At 45.0% G+C, this 24,831-nt stretch overlaps 2 protein-coding genes across 6 annotated transcripts in view; one reads left to right on the top strand and one right to left on the bottom strand.

Annotated features, from left to right (window-relative positions):
- Positions 1 to 13,378, bottom strand: part of LOC116569258 (translation initiation factor IF-2-like) — a 51,388-nt gene extending 38,010 nt beyond the window's left edge. The window contains exons 1-4 of one of the 5 annotated variants that reach the window (XR_004276936.1): positions 13,012 to 13,378; positions 11,038 to 12,121; positions 9,924 to 9,996; positions 8,331 to 8,491 (exon numbers count right to left, since the gene is read on the bottom strand). Coding sequence is in view for 3 of the 5 variants with exons in the window: in XM_032305387.1 (XP_032161278.1) it covers positions 8,987 to 9,682 (696 nt within the window). In the remaining 2 variants the exon portion in view is untranslated. The other 4 variants (XR_004276935.1, XM_032305387.1, XM_032305390.1 and 1 more) reach the window with 4 other exon arrangements.
- Positions 13,379 to 13,442: 64 nt separating this feature from the next.
- Positions 13,443 to 24,831, top strand: part of MKLN1 (muskelin 1) — a 338,468-nt gene continuing 327,079 nt past the window's right edge. The window contains exon 1 of the mRNA XM_032305386.1: positions 13,443 to 13,545. The gene's annotated coding sequence lies outside the window, so the exon portion shown is untranslated. The remainder of the gene's footprint in view (positions 13,546 to 24,831) is intronic.

Raw genomic sequence — 24,831 nt, 5'->3', positions numbered from 1 at the left:
TATTTAGCTCTGGGCTGCCATTAGTCAGGCTAAAAAAAAAAAAAAAAAAAAAAAAAGCCAGCAATAACTTCAGGGTGTTACTAGGCTATCCACAGCAGGAATGGCAAAGGGAAAAGGGGAAAGGTAGAACCAAGGAAAAAAGAACCCAAAAAGAAAAGAAAGAAGAAGAAGAAGAAAAAAAAAAAAGGAAGACGTGGAGAGAGAACATAGAAAGAAAAGAGAATAAACAAGGAAGAGAGGAATGGCCCCAAACGGCTCGTCACGATCCTGGGGCCATGCTGTGCCCGCACCACACAACACGTGCAGAGAGGTGCCGGACATCTTTAAGCGTTGTCTGTTTATCTTTGGTTTAGTTTTGGACACAAAGTTCGCCCAGGGAAGGATACATTGATTTGGCTCTGCTCCTTAGAGTCCAGGTCCAGGATCAGGAGGATTCCGACGAAAAGGAACATAGAAAGTGCTCAATCCAAAATACACTGGATCTTACCAGGCAAGCCCAGGACCCGACCTGTTCCTGATGAGTAATCTTTCCAGAGCTTAGATCCCTTAACTCGAAAAAAAGAGCACAATGTTCTAAGACGATGGTTTAGCAAGTACTATGTATATTTATACAATTGCAATTCAGTGTTTTCAGACAACCAGGACTCTGCAAAACAAGAACCTACAGTACAGAAGGAGGGCATCTCCGTCCCTTGCAGAGTCTCACTGCCAACGTCCTCTAATGAGGCTGGGCCCTTCCTGGGTTAATGGGCTGGGACCACCAGACACAGAACAAGCCAGGAAACCACACCACCATCACCCTCCCCACACACACGCAGGAGCAAATGTTCTTCAGCTATGGTACGGCATGATTTCTTACACGGATAAAAGCTTTTTAAACCAAATCTGCTGTTGAGATATTTCTGTTGTTTACAATCGCAAATGATCTGCTATTGGAAAATATTCTGGAGATGACAGGAAGTGACTAAATAAGGTACTGATTCGTTAAACCTATGAAGCCCTGTTCCAAACTGCTAGTTACAGTGACAAAGATAAATTACAAGGAGCAAAATTCTGTGTACCTTTTCAGAAGAATTAAATTAGTAGTAGAAGAAATGCTAACTTTGAACTCTTTAAGAATGGGAGAAAGTAGGATTTTGATATCTTTTGGCTCAAAAAAAGGAGAGGCTTACAAACACAGCAAAGCACAGTAACTGTTCACAACCTAAAAGGCATAAAATAGACCACAGATTTCAAAGATAAAACCCGAAAAAAGGCTATAAATGGCGTTCTATTTAAAAATGCTTTTTGCCTGTTGCTATCAAATACCTGCATTTTTAGGCAATAATCCCTAAAAATGGAAGAACTATCACAAATTCTTTTGGGATAGAGCCTACTATAAAAATTAGGTATTAAACAATTTTGAAAAACTAAAAAAAAATCGGAAAAGCTGAAGGAATATGAACAACAGTAAGGACAAAGCTGACTAAGTAAGTGTTCCTAGCACAGCGATGATTAATCTCTCTGGAAACATAAAGAAACAAAAAAGATAATCACAGATTTTTAGAAAATGGACAATACGTGCAATGAATGCATGATGCATCAACGTAAAAGCAGAAAGCAAAACAATTGTCAGTGGCCTTGACAATGAACAGATAAGTAGCTTGGCTTTGTGATGAACATGACCGAAAGATTTCAGCACTAACAAAAATTCCCCTAGAAGTAGGAAACAAGCACTCAAGGTCACACACCGAGTACAACTTCGCAAGAGAAGGATCTGAGGTAGCACTTTTTTATGAGTTGTTCAAGAATTAACAGAAGAATTAAGCAGGTTCCCAGAAATTCCTCTAGGGAGCCATCAAGGAAGGGATGTCTTTAGAAGCCCAGTGCCTCCACCATGGAGATGAAAAGCAGCGAAATCTTCCAAAATGGGGTCAACAACCTTTCCAAAGTAGAGTGTCCGGGTTCAATTTTCAGGTCCTCTGATGTAGACAGCACAAGTATAGAGAAGGGTTCCCTTGAGATGCATCCGAAAGCTTCTGAAGGAAAAAGGCAGCCAGCCACACTGCAGGCAGTCTAAAATAAGGAGTCCTGGGTCTCCTGATCCTGGGGCTGAGAAGCAACACCCCTCCACTGGACCCCGGTCCCGATGAACAGGGACCTTTCAAAAAGCTCAAGTCCCACGAGGGTTTACAATCATACGACAACTCAATCACACCATTTTAGGGACAGAAACACCTTCCTTACTCCACCGAAGCCCCCATTTTCCAGACGAACAGCCTATGGCACAGAGCTGGACACTCTCCCGAAGTTCTGTAGCTCGTAGGACCTAGCATTCACAGTGGAAGGAATATGAAGCATTTAGCACAGTCCCCAAACAAGCAGGTACCCACTCATCATTCTTATAGTTATTAACACTGCTCTACCTTAATACCCTTCCCACCAAACTAAATCAATCAGCCATAGCATAAAACAGAACTGAGGGGAGACGGAGAACAGAAAAATGTAGGGGCAGGATCATGAAGGAAATCCAAGGGGGACCGAGGGGGGCGGGGGGTGTGGCTTTAGCCAACCAGAGGCCAGCCTGAGAAGCTAGATGCCTGGCCGTGAAAGAAACAAATGACACAAGTTGGAAGAAAGAAAACTCAAGAGATAGAAGGGACAAAGAAAGATGCTGTCCAGGGCCAGTGTGATTAAATAGAAGAAAAAATATTACGTGACTTAACTCCCTAAAGCACTGGAGGCTTTTAAAAGGTCCTAGGGGGTGGAGGGGGGGGAGCTCAGGATCTTACAGCAGCACCTCCCACCTCCCATTGCTGCTCTGTGAAAACTGGCCCAGCGGCCACCCCAGGACTCCAGCCATACAGACTGCCAACACCAGCCTCAAACCAGCAAGTCTAAAGAACACACAACAGTTTCACAGATTCAGTTATGAAGATTAGGTCCCAGATATTTGAGTCAAGAAATGACTAGCAGCAAATCACATGTAGTCCCTTTCAAGGAAATAAACTGTAGATCCAAATCAAAGGCCCTTTCCAAGAAATATAGTCTAAAATCAATGATACGGATGCTGACTCGACTTTAAGATTGGAAGTTCAGTCATTTTGTAAAAGCAGTTAGAAAACAGAGAATTTCCAGATAAAAATTAAAACCAGTAGATGCGGAAAGCAGTGAGATCTCATGGTCTCAGCCCAGATGTGTGGCCTGTGCTACACAAATGATTTGTTTCCTAATCCATAAAATACATCCAGTAATAAATACTATGTGCGCCTTCCAGGAATTTGATTTAAACAAGTTCGTGATCATAAAGCAATCTAAAAAAGTAAGCACTGCCTGCATCCTAGGCATAACTTTGGAAAGGCATGCGATGTGAATCAAATAATAGCATCTGGTGATATTTTGATGTATCCACCGGAAATGAAAAGGAAAATTCGCTAATTCATTTTCTAACAAAGAAGCCTGTGCTATTAACTACTCGACATACACACACAAAGTTTTAGAGTGGTTTAAAACTTTAAAACCTTTTGGGGGCGCCTGGGTGGCTCAGTGGATTAAGCCGCTGCCTTCGGCTCAGGTCATGATCTCAGGGTCCTGGGATCGAGTCCCGCATGGGGCTCTCTGCTCAGCGGGGAGCCTGCTTCCCTCTCTCTTTCTCTGCCTGCCTCTCCGTCTACTTGTGATTTCTCTCTGTCAAATAAATAAATAAAATCTTTAAAATGCAAACTATTAAAAAAAAATTTTTTTTTTTTTTAAAGATTTTATTTATTTATTTGACAGAGAGAAATCACAAGTAGACAGAGAGGCAGGCAGAGAGAGAGAGGAGGAAGCAGGCTCCCCGCCGAGCAGAGAGCCCGATGTGGGACTCGATCCCAGGACCCTGAGATCATGACCTGAGCCGAAGGCAGCGGCTTAACCCACTGAGCCACCCAGGCGCCCTAAAAAAAAATTTTTAAACCTTTCATTTGTACCCTCCCACTCACTACTCCTCACCCCATTTCGTTTTTTTTATGTCTTCTTGCCCTCAGATGAGATTTTTTTCCCCCCAATCTTGCTCTTCCGTCTTCTCCAATAAATTCACTCACATTAGAACGTATTGTCAAACCTCACTTCTGCTCACCTCAGACCTTGAGTCCACCTGACTCTTGGCACCTGGGAGTCTAGGTTCATCGGAAACGCTTTCAGAGCACCACCTGTTAGAGTGCCTTAGAGTCTCCACAAACCCTTTGCCATAACCCCCTCCCCTACTCTCTACCACCACCAAAACAGACACACACTCTGGGTTAAGAACAGTGTGCTTGCCCTGCAAAAGCTGCTTTAGGACATCTCCTGCTCTCTCCACAGCCTTCCTGCCAGATTCCGGCCCAAAAGGCCCTTTATTTACCAACTCCCCTCTTTCTCAAAGTTCTCAAAACCCGGAATGGCCTAGCCGTGACAACTTACTCTTCCTCCCCCTGACGGGCATCTCCCTCCTGCAACTGTGCCTCTTCTGCAAAACAGTTCCCTTCAGAGGGCATCCAGGTTCACACTATCGGTGTACTGCAAACCCAAACCCAGAGTTGAAACAGGAAAGGAATTATGTCTCATAAACACCATTTTATTTAACGAGCTCCTGACTATGTAATACGCTCTATATCATACCCTATTAAAGCTGTCTATTAAAAGGCACTTGGTTAGATCTGCTAGAACATTCGGGTTTAAGAAACAGTGAATAGTTCTTTAATATTATGAGGAATATTTCAATAAACTGTACTGGAGACCTTGACTCTTGGGTTAGTATACCCAATCTTGGGTTGTAACAACAGACCCAAAGGTTTTGTAAAGTATCTGTAATTCTCAGGAAACACTCAAAATAAAAACTAATTCAATCCATTTTAAACTTTTACAACTCAGTTTGCCATCCAGCAATCTTTAAATGACGCGATGTTGTAGAAATGAAATGGGGGAAAATGCAAAATGGGGGAAAATGGGCACAAACACTTTATAAAACTTCAGAAGAAATGATCTGATCCAGTGGTTCTCAAAATACAGGCCCTCTGACGAGCCTCAGCATCTCCTGGAAATTTGCAAAAAATGCAGATCATCAGGCCCACGTAGACACGCTGAGTCAGAAACTCTGGGGTGGGGGTCCAGCAATCTGAGTCTAGCCTGCCCTCGGTGATTGTACCGTGAGAACCCAAGTTTGGGAACCACTGATCCAATCCACCCACTCCGATGAGGAGAAAGAAACAAAGCCAGTAACTTCCCTCAATTCTTACACCACCCTTCTGACCAATGTCACTAGAGACAGTTCTCAATATACCTAAAATGATTCTTTAACCGTCCATCTGAATCTAAGGGGTCCCATATGATCTTCTGCAATATGAATTCTTATATTACTGCTATACGGACACATATAAATTCTTCTGTCTTGAATAATTTATATTTAATACCTTAAAAAAAAAAACCTTCAAATTACTGACGTCTGCACAACTCAAATCTCACAGACTTTTTTATTTAATTGGGAGGCTGAGTTAACTTCTGTTGCTGACAGCAGAGGTGAGTTTTGTCTTGTTATGGTCATATTTTGGTTTGGTTCTGAGGGTCAACAGCAGGAATTTATGGGACGTGTGGCTGATCGTTTGGGGGCTTCTTCCCACCCCCACTACCATCAATGACAGACACCAAAAGTCTGTAAAGAGCAACCATGAAGGATTAAGAGGCCAGAAAGTGCTAAAAGAGAAAGTCACCCTCCTCATCCTACCTCCTCAAAAAGAAACGTCCTATTTTTTATCTTGGAATGTATCATGTGGTTAAAAAACAAAAGACTGGGGCACCTGGGTGGCTCAGTGGGTTAAGCCTCTGCCTTCAGCTTAGGTCATGATCTCAGGGTCCTGAGATGGAGCTCTCTGCTCAGCAGGGAGCCTGCTTCCCCCACCCTCACCCCCAGCTTGCTGCTCTTCCTACTTGCCATCTCTCTCTCTCTCTGTCAAATAAATAAGTAAAATCTTAAAAAAAAAAAAGAAAAAAGAATTTACATTTTCAATTATGTTTTCCTTATGCTAGCATAAAATTAGTTTTCATCTGTGCAACACATACTAGCAGAATGACAGGAAGCTAGCCTGCATCCCAGGCACGAGGATAGGCCTATAATTCTGCCATGCATCACACCACAGGGCAGGTGAGTCTGACGCAGAGCACAGAGCCACCGCGCCATCTTCTACAAGCACTCGACCACATTATCAGGCTCTGCGTCAACCCACCAATAAAGCACCTACCACATGAAATGAAATCTACAACTTCTGGCCTTAGGGCTCGCCTTTGGAACAGATGTTTGATGTCTATGGTACCTTTCTGCCTAAGCATTTCAAAGTGTAGCAGTGGTTATCTGTATCATTAAACATGTTTCTATTTACATTTTTAAGTATCCCCTTTCAGAAATTCATAACTTCAGTGTTAGGATTACTATGGACTGAGATTTAGAGGTTTAAGAAATAAGTGTTTCCATTCCCGTTTATCCTGTCGAAGCTCTTTTCTCCACGTCATGCCACATTGGATGTATTTTCAGAATTCTCTTCAGACTCTATTAACATACATAATCCCCTTCCATTTTACAAACCAAATTTTCTAACACAGCTCGGTGCCTGATTTTAGTTCTTTGAAGAAGAATCCTGGACAAGCGCACAAGGCAATGTAACTAACTCCTTCAATATGATTTACACTTTCAACTCCTTCTTTGTGACCTGAGCCCCCAAATCTTCTTGTGACTTATTCTTCTGTTATTAAGAAAGGGTAAGAAGTCCTGCCACTTATCTTACAGGGAAGAAATCAGAGTCACTGAGCTAACAATTGTGCCCCTGAAAAGACTGCATTCCATGGAGGAACAGTAAATTCAGGTTAGTTACTGCTACTCAGCCCCCTCTCCGGCTCTACAACATAACTTCTGAAGCTAAATTAGAGGGGTTAAGTTACTTGAACATTCGTTCATTCAACAAATAACTATAAGCACCTGCTATGTGTCAGGCACTGTACAAGGCACGGGAGATACAAGGGCCAGTAAGACAAATGCAGAACCTGCTCTTCACAATACATCTTAGAGAAAGTGATTAGGCTTAAGGCACTTTCATTTAGTTTACAGGCCAAGGGCTTGAATCCACCAGCCTTGTAAGTACTCCTAATTATAATTATTCATAATCAATCTATTCTGCTTCTAAAAAAAAAAAAGAGTCCTCATAAATTACATGAGAAGTTCACAGAACACACAAACAAATGCTCTATAATAGGAAGGCCTCACATGGGTCCAAAATACTACCCCGTAAACACCTTAGAATCTATAAAGGAGAAGAACACTGTCAGGCCCAAAAAAGGAATCAAGGTTTTCCTTTTAAAGGCACAACAACCTTAGCCTAAACATTCACCCATCAAGTACTAAACTAATCATAAGCAAATTCTCAGTAATGGTGCTGTCCCATACAGCAGCCGCTTGCCAGCTGGGTGACGCAGACCAATACCTGATCTGTTCCCAACACGACTTCAATTCAGAAGGATGTAGCAAACCTACGTGCCTACCGGACCCCAGTGATAACAGGTCAACAATCACCACTCCCACCTGCGACAAGCTGAATTTAGCAGGAGGGTTCACCCCACGTGTAAACAAAACCGGTATGACATGTTGTAATAAATGCAGTGACGCAAGTATGTACAAAACACAACGCGGACGCAAGGAGGGTATTTAAGTATTTTCTGAGGGGAAACCAGAGGAAATTTCCTCAAGAAGGAACTCAAAAGGCAGAGGAACCCCCTGTGCAGAGCAGTGCAAAGGAACCGTAACTGGTTAGACAATGCTGGACTAAAGTGGCTCCGACGGTGAAGAAAGACGAGGATGACAATAGGGACAGGATTTCCATGCTAGGCCCACGCACTCATGTCTATGGGGATGGTCTCGCCTGTGTGGGTCCATAAACTTTCCTCACCCTAACTGCAAGCAATGTGAAAAGCAATTCCTAAAACTTGGTAATGTGCTTCCGTCTGCTACACAGCTAAGGATACCGGACAACAATCATTAGTGGGAACCTGAAGGACTTCTGTGTCTGCTCACGTAAATCTCTGGAAGATACCTGCATCTTCTGGCCACGTCACTTTATCCCTACCCTGACATCTCAAAACAAAAACACTTCCATAGAATCTGTTCTCTCCACAGCACCAGGATCCCCCTCTCCTCACAACAAACTTCATGTAAATGTTCGTAGCCTATGTGCCTTAGCAATCCGCCAAGGGATTCTCCTCCCTTCAATACAAGCAACACTTTGCAAATAAAAGTACATACGTAAATACACGCAGTTAAATTCGCAGGCTCGTCGGCAAACAGAGAAGGATTCCTAGTCACACACAAGGATGGGGCCCTTAGGTGAAGGCCTAATTCCAGCAGCATAAGCCACGGTCCGAAGCCTGAGGTCCAGAGGCAGCCTCCCTGGGTACTGGTCACGGGTCATCACTGGCCAACTTTTACTGTTCCTCCTGAATTTCCATTTTCCAACTGTAAGATGGGGAATGCCAATATTTCATCAAGTATCCCAATCTGCGCAGTCACCATGCCGACACACAGTGACCCTTCTAGTGACAGATCAACTCGTGCTAACCACGTCTGTTATTTCTAATATTTCATCCCTAACAAGGGATGGTTTCATTTCCAACAAGCTCACTATATCAGTAAGTTCTCACCCCTCACTGTGCGTCAAAAATACCGAGGGAGATTTTTTTTTTTCCCTAAATACTCAACGTCCAGGCCCTATTTGGATTTGGGTTCAACTGGCCTTGGGGCAGGGCCAGGCAACGCAGTTCAGAAACGGCTCTCAAGTTGTTTGTAATTTTCAGGCAGGATTAAGAACCACATACAGATCTTTACGTGCCCACAGAAAACTCCGGTAAGGTCGAGCTCGATCTCTGACCGAATCAGCGCAGGCCGGCCCCCCGCCCGCTTGGAGGAGGCTCGCCTAGATGCTGTGACGACGAGCTCGAAGCGCTGTGGGATTCACACCCACGTCCGAACAGCGCTCACCAGCATCAACTCCCACGAGCCCCACCAGATGCGGCCCGGGCACCCCGCACGACCGGGATCTGCCCGGGGCACACGCCCCCTCGCCCCGCAGCCCCCGCGGGCGCCAGGCCCTCCAGACGCGTGCGTCACCGCGCCCTCGCCTCCCGCGCCCCAGCCCCCTCCCGCCCACGGCACGTGACTCGACACGCGCCAGCTGCACGCGGGCTCCATCAAAACAAAAACAGAAGAGGCCGGCCGGCCGGGCGGCGGGGGCGCGCGGGGGCGGCGGGGAGCGGGCGCGCCCCCGCCGCCACTGCCCAGCGCCGCGGCCGCGCCTCCGCCGCTCCGGGCGCCGCCGGCCGCGCGCCCCGGCAGGCCGGGGGCGGGAGGGCAGAGGGCGCCACCCTGTTTACAGCCCTCGCTCGGGGCCACGGACCCCGCCCGGAAACGGTCTCCCGGGAGAGGGCTGTGAAGTGCGCACCCACCCGCGCCCGGGACGCCGGCCCAGCGGGGAAGGCGCCCGGCTCCGGCCGCCGCTCGGAATAAAACCGTCGCCACGGCTGCGAGGTCGGGCCCGCGCGAGTCTCCGCTCCTCCGCGCGCCCCCCTCCGCCCACGGGTGTTTCGTGTCCGCCCCCGGCACGACTGTGCTACGCACTTCACACCCATCTCTGGGCTCCAGCGCTTCCATAGACCACCCTGACCACCCTCACGTGGCCGCCGCCTCCAGGCCAGGCAGTCCCCGGCGACGAGGGCTGCGGACCCTCGCGCACTCCGGGACCCGGCGCCGGCTCCCACCCCGTGGGACGCCACCCCTGTCGGACCACCCAGCCCGCATTCCGCCCGGGGCCGGGGGTGGTGGCCACAAGCTGTCAGATGCCTAGTTTTCCACATGACGAAGCTCACCCTCACCCTTAAACATCCCCACTCACCCTTCAGCCTAGCTTCGAGCTGAATCCGTATTTAAAACGGGAGGAGTGAGATGTAACGTCTTGATTTTTCTCCCTAATTTGAAAAAAAAAAAAATTAAGACGCAGCTCTGCCCATCCACGTCGTCCCACCAATGCAAGACTTACAAAATAGAAATGCCCACCACACACCTGCTACGCAACCGGCCCTCTGGAAACCTGGAGACCCACCCAGCCCGCCTGCAGGAACCTGCGCCCGGGGCGGGGTGGGAGCGAGACAGTCTAGTCCCCTAAAGTAAGAAGGAGTGAGAGGGGCAGGCACCCCCCGCCCCTCCCGGGAGCGCTGTCCGCCCGTTCCCTGGCCCCAGAGCAATCCGAGGCATCCTCCGTCCCTCCCGGCGAAAAGGAGGTAGCCCAAGGCCTGAGTGCCGAGGGTGTTTTTCCCTTTCAGAACCCAGACGCCGCGTCCTCCGCGAGCACCCTCCCCCCGCACCCCCCCCCCCGCCGCCTGATTTCTGGTGGACAGCAAAGGTGGGGTAGGTGGGAGAACCCGGCGAGTGCTCTCTGCGTTCGGGATGTTGGTCTCCGCGGAGTGAAGAGGTGGGATCTCGAAATGGAAACAGTCTCCCCCTCCCTCCCCCCCCCTCCTCCTCTTCTGTTTACCTCAAGTTTGAATTTTATCTGCGCAACATTAGCTGGAATGCGGACATTGAAAACACACACACACACTCTCTCTCTCTCAACCCGGCAGCAGCTCTGGAGGAGCCATGTGGCATCAAGCCACCTCAAAGGGGAAAAAAGTGCTCTTAGCAACACAAACATGGCGAAATCGCCTCGGCATTCCCGGCCAACGCCACTACCCCTACCTTCCCTCGCCCGGCTTCCGAACATCCCGGCCGTGACCTGCGGCCCCTTCCGGGGGGAGGCCAGGCGCCCCGGGGAGTCCGAGGGTGGGACCGCCGGGCGTGCGAAAGAGGAAATAACAGAGTCCACAGTGAAAATGTTCCTGCTGGACCATCCGACCCATCCGCGTCGCCTGCGGCGAGGGGACGCCTCGTTCACCTAGAGAGGGCTCCGCGGAGACAAAATTCCCACCGAAGTCCTGCTGGGCCGGCTCTCCCCACCCTCCAGAACTTACCTTGGGGCGGAACGCACGCTGCCGCTCGGATCCCTTTCTCTTTCCTTCTAGAGCGAGACGCAAGGAGGAAAATGATGCGCATGTATATTTGTAGAGCGTATTCTTCTAGAATTTCCCTTAGATCGTCACGAGGAGCGATGGAGGCTCCGGAGACAGGTGCGCTGGTGGCCGAGGCTGCCGGCTAAAAGTTGTGCTGTCCGCGGTAGGCGGCAGGGTCCCCGGGCCGGGGCCGAGGACCCCGTCTCCCTGCCCCCCGGCGTCGCCCACTTCTCGCCGGCTGCTGCGTGCGGCTCGACTGCAGGGGAGGTGGCGTAGTTTCTCTTCCTCCCACCTCTTCTCACTCACTTGTTTTTGTAGCCGTGGGCTCCCCTAATGCTTTCCTCTCTACAATGTTGTTTCATTATATCATGTCCATCATGTGACACCGGAGAGGCCTCTCTATGGAAACTTAAAGGGGCTCCCACGTGACTGCAGCAGCAACAACAGCAGCAGCGGCAGGAGTGGCGGCGGCGGCCGCAGCGTTCCTACCACCACCCACCGGGAGCCCCTCGCAGCATCCCGAAGGGGCTTCTGGAGCTGCAGAAGCCCAGATAAGGGAGCCACAGCATCCGGGAGCTGTGGCGTCTGTGCGTGCGTGTAGCCTTTGCTCGTTACATAGGAAACCGAACAGAAGGCGCGTCCTTAAATCCTTTCCTACAGTCGCAAAACCCACGCTCTGCTAAAATGACATTTCGTGGCTCCTACTTTATTCTCCCCGAGAGCAATGAGTTTTCTACCGGGGCTGATTAATTTTTACAAAGTCTAAAAGAAAAACCGGATTTCTCCCTGCGAGTTCAGCCAGCTCTTGAGTAGAACAGAAATGACAAAACAATAATAACAGAAATAGAATCAGGCATTTGATACATAATTACCATCACCACCAGCTTTAAAGCTTTCTGGAATTACATTCCTCCAGTAACTGTTGATGATGCTTGCAGGAGGCTAAATGCAATGCAGTTTTTCTCTTCCGCAGCTATATTAGGGCTTTGTTGCTGACAACAGTAAAAACTTGTTTGTGTCAGGAAGTGAGGTACGAAGATATGACCTGGAAGGTACAGACAAAACCAAAGTGGCAGTTTTTGCATTACTTTTCTGACCACATTCTTTCAAATGTTGAGAAGCAGCTGGTTTGCTGTAAAATGCGTAGCTTGTGTTTTGGTGGGAAATAAAATAATCACAAAAACATATGTTTCCCCTAATCATACTGTACATGCTAGACACTAGAAATTACATGTATCTATGTGTGAGTATAGAGAGAAAGAAAAAGAAGCAGGTGCATTTTTAGGATAGTTTCAGCCAATAACTTTGTCATCATTTCCAGTGCATTTAACTGAAACATTAAGCAAACACTCTGACTTATTCAAGTTCAGTATTGTGTGGAAACTGTAACACCAGTTTTGAGTGTCCTCGGCATTACTGAATCACAACCCCTGTAAGTGCTTGTGCCTTAAACCCCAAATCTCTGCCTCAAAGTTTTTGTGGACCATGGAGATTTTATGCTGTAAAGCTACGCGAAGCAGCTATTTCCATGCTTTAGTTCATGCGTTTCCATTTTAAGGAAAACTCCCTGTATGTACTGGTGGAATTATGAAAAACTTCTCAGTAAACTAAAGGGTGGGAGGGAAGATCGCCCTTTCCTTTGGCTCTTCCTCAACTATATCTTTTCCCACCTCATCAGTTTACCTCATCAGCCATGATGAATGATCTCACTACACCTCTTCTAATAATGCCCCCGATTTTTACCTTCCTATCCAGTGCCTCATTCTTCCATCCCTTTCCCTTTCTGTGCCCTTGCCTCCCAATTCTGCCCCCACACTGCCTGGGTACTTAGCTCAGGCCTCCCCCAGTCCTCCCTCCCAATCCTCCCTGCCCTGCAGCTCCCCCCACCCCCCTTGCCCAGCTCCGTCTCCCTTCTCAGCAACTCTCCCTCCTTACCTCTCTTTGACCTCCTTTATTCTCCTTCACAGCCTGGCCCCTGACTTCTCGGCCTCTTCTTTCCCTTCTTTACCTGCAGCGTCCTGCCCCTGCTGGGGTCTCCTTCGCACCCTTTTCTCGGGTCCCATCCCTTCTGACGCCAAACCCCAGCATTCCTCAACGGCTCGGCCTGGTCGACTTTAGCCTGATTTGGCTCCCATGCCCCTGGGCTGGGAAACAAGTGTGCGGTGCAGAGTGGGGGCAAGAATCCCCCTCGGCGGTGGCCCCTGCCTCGCCCCCCTTCGCCCCTCCCGAGTCCGGGTTGCGGCGCTTCCTGGGCGGATGGTTGGGACTCGCCGCAGCAGCTGCGGTTCTGCTGTGTCATGCAAGAAGGAGGCGGCGGCGGCGGCGGCGGCCGGAGCTGGAGGGGGAGGAGGGGAGGAACCTGATCTCTCCGGTAGCGAAGGGCTGGAGGCAAACACCGAGCTCCCCCAGAGCCGCCCGGGAGCAGGGAGGGCACCGCTACCCCGAGGGGCCCTCCCCGCGGGGCAGATGGTAAGTGGGGCGGCGCAGGTGGTCGCCTTGGGAAGGGAGCGCGGAGGGGGGCTGGGGGAGGGGGGGGTAGTTGGGGAGGAGGGGAGAACTAGGAGTCACCTGGCCAAACTGAAGGAGCCAGTGTCTAGTCGAAAGGGACCCAGGCCACAATAGGGGTGACCAGCCAAACGCAGCAATAATTACCATTCTAATAACACCCCGAAGCTGACCGAGGCTACAGAGAAGAGCTGTGCATCCCGAACCCAGAACAGAGCTAGAGCAATGATTCAGGGTTTGAGAACCATCGTCCCGTCAGGCTTGGCGCTTTAGGGTACAGCTGAGTAGCAAAAGTCAGCATACACCATATTCCTATAGCCCGGCTGCACTTTGTGGGTCGTCTTGTTTAAAACTAAGGAAGGGGATGGAAACCTGCCCAACCTCACTTTAGCCACCAAAATAATGCTTTTGGCCAGCGGCCTCGGACGAACAGCCTCTGGTGCAATTAAACAATCAATAGGAAAAATAGCTCCATTCCCCCTCACCACCCTCCTTCCTCAGGCTCCTTCCACCAGGATAATTTATTCTGCATAAAGGGGAAAGAAACCTGGGTGTTACAGTCCCTCCCACTCTAACCCCCCTCCAGCCTCCGCCCCACACAAACTGCCCACCCCACTCTTCACCCCGCTTTCCGACTGTGATGGATGTTGCACGAGGGGACTGCCTTAAACTCTCAGCCACTTCCCTTCCATTGCCCTTTACCCACAGGGGATTCAGAAACAGAGAACCGAGAGCACTGAATGTGGGGACGGGGTGACACATAGGAGTTCTTTTACGTGAGAACAATTCTCAGAACAACTTTTTTTTTTTTTAATTCCTTCCCATTTTGCTCCTGGAAATTGCAAAGCACTTTCTGAAATATCATTCCTTTTCTTTTTTTTTTTTTTTTTTTTTTTCTTTTTAATGTCAGTCATACATTTAGAAGTAAGGGGTTGGCGGGATTAACTGAAAGGCTAATGACGGTCTCAAAAGCACATGCTGTTGCTAGGGAACTCAAGCTCATCTCGCTCCCTAACCACTAGCATGTTCAGTGGAAATCAAAGTTCTCAGGGTGTTATTAAAATGAGTGGCATTTGGTTCAAGGCGTTCTTCCTTGCTTTGTAGCATCCTGGATTGTTATCGATTGCCTCACACCCACATATCTTGTTTTCCTAATTTGATTTCTGTATTTGCGTCACTGCCAGGGACACGCAGACTAGACCAGTCAGGTTCACTTCCTGTTTCTCAGAACTGTTTTATATTTGGTCTCCGTGCACTAGCTGGTAAAACATTATCAAACCGATCCTCTTGGAAAGAAAATCTGGGCTTTCCGTGAAAACAAATTATCCCAATTAAATTCTGATTCCCGTGGAAAACGTCATCATCTGAGGAATAAATTCGACTTCCAGTTGCCATTTGAGAAAGCCATTCTTGAAATGTAAAGCCTAGAAAAATCTATCATCTTTCTTTCTTTTACTCAGAATCCTCGTTCCTCAGCGTTAGAACTAAAACAAACTCCAGCACAGAGCAGATTTAAGTATGATATTTCTAAAATGAAGCTCAAAAAAATACACATTGAAGCTGAGGAAATCATTTAGACTAAATAAAGCATGGAATTGAATGGAATCCAGGCCCCGGGAACAGACATAAGGTTGGTTTAGTCGAGGCGCTCAGAGAACAGAGTGTGATGACCTGGCTACCCTACAAATAAGAGCCCATTACTTTATGTACTAATTGTCTCTTTTACCAATTCCACCTGGACGAGACAGCCTTGCTTTCTTTTTTAAGGTCCTTTCTTTTAACGATAAGAATACCACAAAGGCAATATCATAAAAATAAGTGCTATATAAAACATTAGGTGGGTTCTGATGTAGATAATATTTTTAGATAGAAAATAAAAGAGTACATGGTAGAAAGATCGGTCAACTGAAAGACAGAAATTTGCTCCTACTTGTCCTCTAAACTGGATGACCTTGGGCAAGCCATTACCAGTTTCCTCTGAGAAGCTTAATAAAAGTGCTGGACTAAAGATCTCTAAAGTTCCTTCCATTCGTAAAGTTCTGTGATTACACTGAAGTCACTACATAAAAATTTCAATTTTAGCTGGATTTTGCCATGTTAAATTTTAACACTGAAACTGGAATGCCTATCCATAGAGACCGTGGGGGAGATGATAATGAGAAGTGATTTGCTGTTGATACATCATTTCTCAGTGCTAGTTGTCAGACAACCCAAATAAAATCAACCTTATTCCCAATGTACTGAATCTCTGGTTCCCTGGTGGTGGTATAGAAGCAACAGGATAAGAGAAAGAATATAAAAAGTGTATGGAAAGATCTTTCAGTCATTTCAGATTTAGTTAACCCACGTACTTTGACGAACAAAACCACAGAGTGATGAGGAAGAGCTCTACAAGAAATAATCAACCAAATTCTCATGGCGATAATAATCTATTTGTCTCTATTTTAATTAGTGATAGGCAAAAATACTTCTAACACAGATTTCCAAATTTTACAAGTTGAAGATGTTGAGAAGTAGCATGAGGAAATGTGAGATTTGTGCCACAGAGAAAAGAGCTGATTGTGATTTTATTCACTTGTTACTGAGTGCCTGCTATATGCCAGGGACTGTGCTGGGCACTGGAAATACAAAATTGAATAGGGCAGCCTGCTCTAAAGGGCCTTATAGGATAACGAGGGGATAGATGAGTTACGGCTGATCACACAACAGTGAGATGATATCCATGGGGACCTCATTAGAGGGGTCCCTAATCCTGACTGAGTTTAGTTAGGGTCCCTCACCAGACAAGATGAGTTTGGAAATGAGTCTGGAAGGATAAGTAGAAGTAATCCAGATAAGTGGGCAAGTTAAAGAGAAATGACAAAGAAAGTAGTATGTGTAAAGTCTTGGTAAACATTGTGCCCAGAGAGTTGAAGGTAAGAGACAGTGCCCAGCAAGTGGTAGAGAGTCTCAGTAAGTGCATTGTAAGAATATGTGGTTAAAGTTCTAAAGGACATGCCAAGAAAGATCAACAAGGTCTTGTATTAGGAAAGGTCTTGCATACCTTCCTAAGAGGTTTCAACTTACCCTAAGGCCAATGGAGAGCCACCGATGAATTAGAAGGAGCACACTGAGGTGATCAAATGTCCATTTTAGAAAGAAGTTTCACTCCAGTTTGGATAATTTATTAGGGTGATTAACACTATAAACAGGGAGACTAGTTAGGAGGTTGTTTTAGTGTTACAGGAAAAAAAATATGATGGACATCTTAATATAGACAGCAAGAATGGAAATGGAGAAAAGGGAAGGATTCAGGAAATATTAAAGACAGACTCAACTGAATTTTATTATTGATTACATTTTCAGTTTTATTATTGATTATATTTTATTATATTATATATTATTGATTATATTTGATTATTGATTATATTATATAATTTTATTGATTATAGATTGATATATTTGCATTATGTTTTATTATTGATTATATTATTACATTAATATAATGTAATCATAATGTAATATAATGTGATGTGATCACATACAATTGCAATTTTGTTATTGATTATATTGATTATCTTAAGGAATAAGAGACTTATGGCTTAGGTAAATGGGAGGATCATGGTACCCTTTTCTAAGATGGGGACTTCAAGAAGAACAGTAGGTTGAGGAGGGAAGGTAAGTAGTTTGATTTGGTCAGTGTTTAGTTTAAAATCTCTGTGAGGATATCAAAGTGAAGCTGTCTATACATAATTGAACAGGACAATCTAGAACTCAAGAGATCTACGATGAGGACATCAGAATAAGTGATAGCTCATGGAAGTAAATGGAATCCCCAAGAGAAAAGATGGAGCAAAAGGAGAAGAGGACCTACTCTGGAACCTATTTAAATGCCAGCATTTGAAAGATGCGGCAAAAAAAAAAAAAAAAAAAAGTGAGGACACAAGGCTACAGGGGAAGAATATCCATAGAGGTTAGGAGGACCAGAAACAAGTTGTTTCAGAGAAGCCAGGGGAGGAAATGTCAACAGTATTAAATGCTAGGGAAAGGTCAAGAAAAATAAGGACTTGGATTTGGGGACAAGGAGGTCATTGTGTTTGGCAAGAAGGAGTTTATCGGGATAATGGGGTGGGAGCAGATTATAATGGATTAAGGAGTGGATGGGAGAAGAGGAAGTAGATAGAAGTAGTTGTTCGGGATAAGGACGATAGGGCAAGTAGGCAAGGAAAATAAAGGTATTAGGGGAAGAGTAAAATCATGGTCTGTGAGGTAAAGGCTGCATAAGGAAGTGAGGAAATACTACAGTGATACACAATTCTTCATTCTTGGAGCCTTCTCCTTCAAACAGATGTCATTACCGTGCACTAGTTCTTCAAGCCAAAAAGCATGTAGATACTCATGGTTCTTCTCTTTTCCTTAAGTTCTCATATCCACTCCATGAAGAATTCGGATCAACTCTACCTCCAAAACATTTCCAAAATATGTCTCTTTTGATCTCCATGGCCACTCCCTAATACAAATATCATCTTCTGGTCTCCTATAATAGTGTTCGGGTTGGTTTTCCTGCTTCTACTCTTTTTCCCTGTTCCTCACAGCTAATGTGACATAAATCAGATCATATCAGCTTCTCTTCTCAGAATCCTTCCATGTCTTCTGATTGTACGTAGACTCCTTTGCTGGCCTGTGAAGCCTTACAGGCCATCCCAGACCACCTCTTTAGTCTCATCTCCCGTGCTGTCCTCCGACTTCAATCCCAATGGCCTTTTTTCTGCTCCTGGAGCACAGAGGGTTTGCTCTTACTTTAAAGTGCCCAGCTCACATGTTTCCTTTTCCTGGAACACTCTTTTGGTCATTTCGGTCTGTTTAAATGTTGCCTCCTCAGGCGCCTGGGTGGCTCAGTGGGTTAAGCCTCTGCCTTCGGTTTGGGTTATGATCTCAGGGTCCTGGGATCGAGTCCCGCATCGGGCCCTCTGTTCGGCGGGGCGCCTGCTTCCTCTGCTCTCTCTCTCTCTCTCTCTCTCTCTGCCTGTCTCTCTGCCTACTTGTGATCTCTCTCTGTCAAATAAATAAGTAAAATCTTTTAAAAAATAAAAAAAATAAATATTACCTCCTCAAAGAGGCCCTTCCTGACCACCCTGATGAAAGTGCCCTTCTTTGTCCACCTTTCCGACCATCCTATGTATTTTTTTCATAGAAGTAAAACTTTATGACCACCTGGGGTTTATTTTACATGTGGCTGATAACCCCTTTGAAATGTAAAGCCCATGAGGATTCCTGGCATATCATAGATACTTAAAAATATTCGTTGGATAAGTTTACAGAAGGAAAAAGAGAGGATCAATAATTATTAGAAATTAAAGGCATCAAGGATCGGAGCCTCATGCAGCTCAGGAATGACCCATCAGTAATGATGGATGGCGACACTTTGAAGATTCCAGAAGAGGACCACTTACTAGCTGTGTGACCCTGGACATTCACATACTCTGAGCTTCACTTTGTGGTTTATATAACACATGCCTCGAAGGGCTGTTAGTAAAATTAAATGAAATAATACAGGTATGCATATGAGACTGATTGTCAAGCTATTTTCAGGAAGTCAGGACTTTTGCAAATCAATTCATAACTTTTACATGTGAACTCTTCATGTGGGCTTCCCTAATGGAGCTAACATTCAATGCTTGCTTATTATTAGAAAAAATATTGGCTAGGGGCATCTGGGTAGCTCAGTTAGTTAAGCTTCTGATTCCTGATTTCTGCTGAGGTCATGATCTCAGCGTTGTGAGATTAAGCCCCACGTCCAGCTTTGCACTGGACATGGAGCCTGCTTAAGATTCTCTCTCTCCTCTCTCTGCCCACCCCCCCTTAAAAAAATTGGCTGAAGTGTGGCTTTTAAAAAATACTAGGATTTCTGAGAGAACGTGGAAATTAGATTATTTGAGAAGAAATCAAAGCGCTCCTATAAATCAATAAGAAAAATATCAAAAACCTTGGAAAATGGAGTAAAGGAATAGCAAATAGGGTACAGTCAAGGAATCTTTAAAATCTGTAAAAATGCTCTCCCTTTCCCTTAACAAGAGGTATGCATATTATAACTGCAATGAGGTGTATTTTTTACCAGGTTGACACAAATCAAAAAGTTTAATAGTATACGTGGTCAGGCTGGGAAGCAGGCACTTTTTGACATTGACAATAGGAGTAAAAGTTGGTACAACCTCTGTGAACAACCTGCAGTATTTATCTAATTTTTAAATGTACAAACCCTTTGACCCAACAATTCCACTTTTTCTGTGTTCGTCCAGTAGATTTACTCATGCATATCTTGAAGGATAACTTGTAGGATCTTCGCTGAAGCATTAATTATAGTAGTTAAAGACTGAAAAGCTAAAATGTCCATCTATCGAGAAGTGGTTAAATATATCATAGTACATTATATAAATGGGTGGTAGACAGCTGTTAAAAATTGTGACCGGTAGACTGGTATGAAAAGATGTTCATGATACATTATTAAATAAAATAAAATCTAATTGAAGAACAACATCTATTTTGTTAGCATTGTGGGTTTTTCATTTTAAGACTTTATTTTTTTTTATTTTTATTTTTTTGCCTAAAAGACATTATCTGTGAGAAGATAAAATAGAATGAGGCAAGAGCAGATGTGGCAAGTTGGGAATATATTATTTCAGATTTATGTGAGAGATGATGGTTTCCAAGACAATAGTGGTAGGCATGCACAGGAAGAAAAATGACCAGAGTCAAGAGTTATTTTAAAGGACTTGATGATTGAATGGAAATAGTGGGTTGTGGAGAGGGAGAGTCATGATTGACTCAAGAGGCTTGGCAAGATCTGATGCATGAGCAAAGGTGTCAGTTTGCGAGATGGAGAATCTTTGGATGGTAACGGAATTGTAGGAGAGATCAGAGTTCCGTAAGAGTAAAGATGTCTACTGCAGATTTCTGATATGGGGCCAAGGCTCAGAAGACCTGCTGGGACTGGATTTATAAATTTGGGTAGAAGATTGCCTGAGGACAGTAGATAGAATAAAAATTTTTTAAAAAGCAGATCCAGGGACGCCTGGGTGGCTCAGTTGGTTAGGCAGCTGCCTTCGGCTCAGGTCATGATCCCAGCGTCCTGGGATCGAGTCCCACATCGGGCTCCTTGCTCAGCAGGGAGCCTGCTTCTCCCTCTGCCTCTGCCTGCCATTCTGTCTGCCTGTGCTCGCTCTCTCCCCCCATCTCTCTCTGAATAAATAAATAAAATCTTAAAAAAAAAAAAAAAAAAAAGCAGATCCAGGACTATATTCTGATCATTGAGAGATTGAATAGAAAGGAAGAGCTGACAATAGACACTGAGAAGCCGAAACCAGAAAAATAAAACCAGGAGACTATGGGACCAAAGAAACCGAGAGAAGACTATGCTGGGGAAGATCAGTTCACATTAAATGTTGCCAAAAGGTCCTGGAAGATCACTGTAACTTGTTTCTCTTATAAATCCTTGTCCTGTGTCTCACCCATAATAAATGATCAATAAACTTTTGTTAAATTGGAAAGAGAGAGAAAAAGATACAGAGAGAGGGAGAGAAAGAGGCAGAGATACAGAAAGATAATAGAATGTATCTTTGGGTCTCAAAAAAATAAATACATAAGACATATTCCCTTGAATGTTACTGCAAACCAAACTTGATCTCGGGAAAAATAAGGAAGTTCTTCTCCCTTGGTTTTGCTCTTGACCCATCACATTGACTGAGCTCTCACAGTGCTATGCTATTATGACGTTAAGTGACTCCCCAAAACATTCTGATAAGTACTATTCACCTGTGTCTGGTCATTCTGAGTCATTTTTGTCTTTATTTAGGTCCTGGGTGATGACAAAAAGAGCAATTTGCTTTTCCTCGTCTATCTCACTCCATCATACCACCTTGCATCAGTTGATGGAGTCTGGAGAATCCCTTTCGGTGCCACTACAGCTCTGTAATACACTGTAACCACTCACCGGGATGCCCAGCCCCAGTTTCCCATCAAAGGCAAAGATGACTTTTTATCAGGAAGAGCTGTATCACCTCTTAGAGAAACCACCAGCTTCTCAGTCCGCAGAAAGGTGCTCCTGCCCTCAGGAGAGAATGTAGAGAGTATCGAAGGAGAAAAGGTTTTGACTTTGTCCTGAGAATATGGAAACCTGTTATGACCTTTCATTCCAGTGTCCTTGAATTAGAAACTAAAGTAACAGATGTAGTTTAAACAACATTTTAATGTTATGACATCCTGTATTATTTAGTTAGACTGGGGGTTGGCAAACTTTTTCTGTAAAGGGCCAGGTGGGAAATATTTTAGGCTTTGTGGGCCATTCTCTGTCCTAACTACTCAACCCTACCATTGTAGTATGAAAGCCACCATAGATAATACGTAAATGAATGAGCACGGCTGGGTGTCAATTAAACTTTATTTATGGATCCCAAGGTTTGAATTTCATATAATTTTCACATGTTGCAAAGTATCATTTTTTAAAATAAAATCTTACTCAGCTACTTAAAAATGTGAAAACCATTCTTAACTCACAGACCATACAAAAACAAGGGGTGTGCTGGATTTGGCTTATGGGCAGTGGTTTGACAACCTCTGATTTAGACAAAAATGAAGACCATGTCATGAGAAAGATTTTTCAGGTCCAGACTTTGGAAGAAAATAATCTGTTTTATGGATACCCCTTTATTTTAACTACCCAAATGTATTTGAACATATAAACACATTTGCCTTCACTTGACTTATTTGGGAATGACATATGTCTTCTTAGTTCAGTATTGATTTAAGACTTTGCTCCTTCTCTTCCTTGTAGTGAATAAATGTGCATGGATGTAGTATTTTTATAAAGCAAACTGAAGAATTCTTACTAGTCGACTATAAATACCCAAACCAAAAGAGGGCATAGTAATTCTTTTTTGGGTGGGGTGGGGGGATATAGTAATTCTAATCACATTTTTAAACTGCATTAATTCATCCAGTAAGTATTTATCAGTAATTGGCTTCTTACATAGTGCAGTACTGAATAGTGTTACAGAATTTGAGATAAAAGTAGAAGATAGATGGATAAGTAGGTAGATACTTAGATGAAAAATCTAGTGGCTGATAGGTGTCAATAAGGCTTGTTTGGATGAATCACAGTGTAAATGAAGTCAGTGTAGTCACTTTAGCAACACATAGGTTGTTAGACAAAATCTAAGCTCTTATGTGTCCCAGATGTGTGACCTTGGGCTGATTACATAAACCATATAAGCCTCAGTTTCCTCTTTTTAAGATGGGGACAATAATTCCTACCTCTCAAGGATGCTGTGGCCATTAAATAAGCTAGTGTAAGGTAAATCAGCTAGTGTGGTATCTGGTACACGGTAAATCCTCAGTAAATGCTAGCTGCATTGTATCATGCCAATATGAAACTCTATCATTTGTTCAAAAGAAGCACACAATCAAAGGCAAAGCAGAGGAGCCTTGTGAGTTAAGAACTTATAAACACAAATAGAAACCCACAGACCTGAGGGTTAATGCCTAGTAGAGAAGATTTGGGTGAAAATGAAAGCAGAAGTGACCTTATCACAGGAGCATACAGTACAGCAGCTGGGCCAGTTGTCTTTACCTTCCTTAGTGACCAGAGGCTGGATTGTCTACAGAGTTCCACCTACGTAGTCTCGCTCCCTGACCTCCCAGACACCTAAACACCATTGTGACTGGGGACAAAATGTATCAACAACATCAGCCCCTGCAACTTGCTTCCTTCCAGTTCTGGACCGCCGTGAGCCTCAGAGACCTCGAGGTCCCTCCCGTTCTGTCTTCTGCTCCTATGTTTGTCCAGTTCTGGGCTTCCCCCTTGACCTCCACACCTTCAGTTTCTGGTCATTCTGCATCGCATCCCAGTCTTCCTGTAGATTTGGGACCTCTCCTGAGCCCCGGTCGTCTTTACCATGACTCCAACATTTGTTTAGTGTGTCTCAGACCAGTCCTCTTCCCTAGAGGGCTGTATTCTGCTGCCCACACCCCTGTTGGCAATCTCCTTAAACTATGGTACACATTGGCCTCACCCTTCATGCTGGACTGCCTGGTATTAATAGCTTCTTGAACTTTACCTTGGTAAGAGACACCACCCTTGAAGAGCCTAGCTGCCCTAATCCAAGCCAGCTTCTACATTCACAGCCCACGCCCCGGGGAGTACTCCTCACCCCAGTCTTGGCTTATGCTCTCTCTCCACTAGCCGTGTGTTGTCAAGCCTTGTGATCCTGTTATGGCAACATTAATAATGCTTTCCCAATACAAATGACACAATTATTGGCATGGGGTCATGATACAGGGGTAACAAAGAACTTCAACATCCATGGACAAACTCGTTCTGCTGAAAAGAGCATCAAATAAAGTTCGCACGACTTAAATCTAAACTAATCGCTTATTGAAGAGGTATTATTCTATGCTGAATTCTTACCAGCTAAGAAGAATGTGTTGGTGAAGTGAAAGTGACACGCAACTTAAAATAAGTGACCATGGCATCCTTGAACTTGTAATAGCCTGAGAAGGCAATTCCGCACTTGCTAACCCGACACAAAGAAGACTTGAGCAAGTTAAGTGAAGAGATGGACATGAGGTTCTGTCTGGCCAGGAACTAGGAAAGAATGCAATTGAAAGTTAAATTTTTATAAAACCAGGGCACCTGGATGGCTCAGTCAAGTGCCTGACTCTTATTTACAGCTCTGGTCACGGTCTCAGTGTTGTGAGATTGAGCCCTGTGTTGGGCTCTGTGCTCAGCTCAGGTTCTGCTCAGGATTCTCTCTCTCCCACTGCCCCTCCTCCTGCTCCCTCCCCCTGCTTCCTCTCAATAAATACATAAATACATAATAAAATCCTTAAATTTTTAAAAAACCCGTGATTTCAATGAAGAAAAGGGAGCATCTAAAAAAGATCAATGTGGCTGCTTAAGAAATATTCTGATAAACTCATTCGTTTAAAGGACACGTACAGAGGGCAGATGTCAGGCCTTGTTCAAAGGAAGGGCTCAGGCCTGTGAAAATAATGCAAGAGGGCTAATGTCTGGAGACAACTGGTGTCTGCAAAAAGTACTGAGGACAATGAATGGGTTTTTGTTTGTTTTTTGCTTATGTTTATCGTCAGAATGGTAATGAAGACAGGGTAGTACTGTTGAAGGGGGCAGACCATCTAATACGCATAGCTAAGAAACACCATCATTCCACTACAGTACTTCCTAGATTACAAGGTACAAACTCCCCCTCTTCACAT

The sequence above is a fragment of the Mustela erminea genome, chromosome 11, assembly GCF_009829155.1.
Source record: "Mustela erminea isolate mMusErm1 chromosome 11, mMusErm1.Pri, whole genome shotgun sequence".
Lineage (NCBI taxonomy): Eukaryota > Metazoa > Chordata > Mammalia > Carnivora > Mustelidae > Mustela > Mustela erminea.
This window is presented reverse-complemented; position numbering and strand designations above follow the sequence as displayed.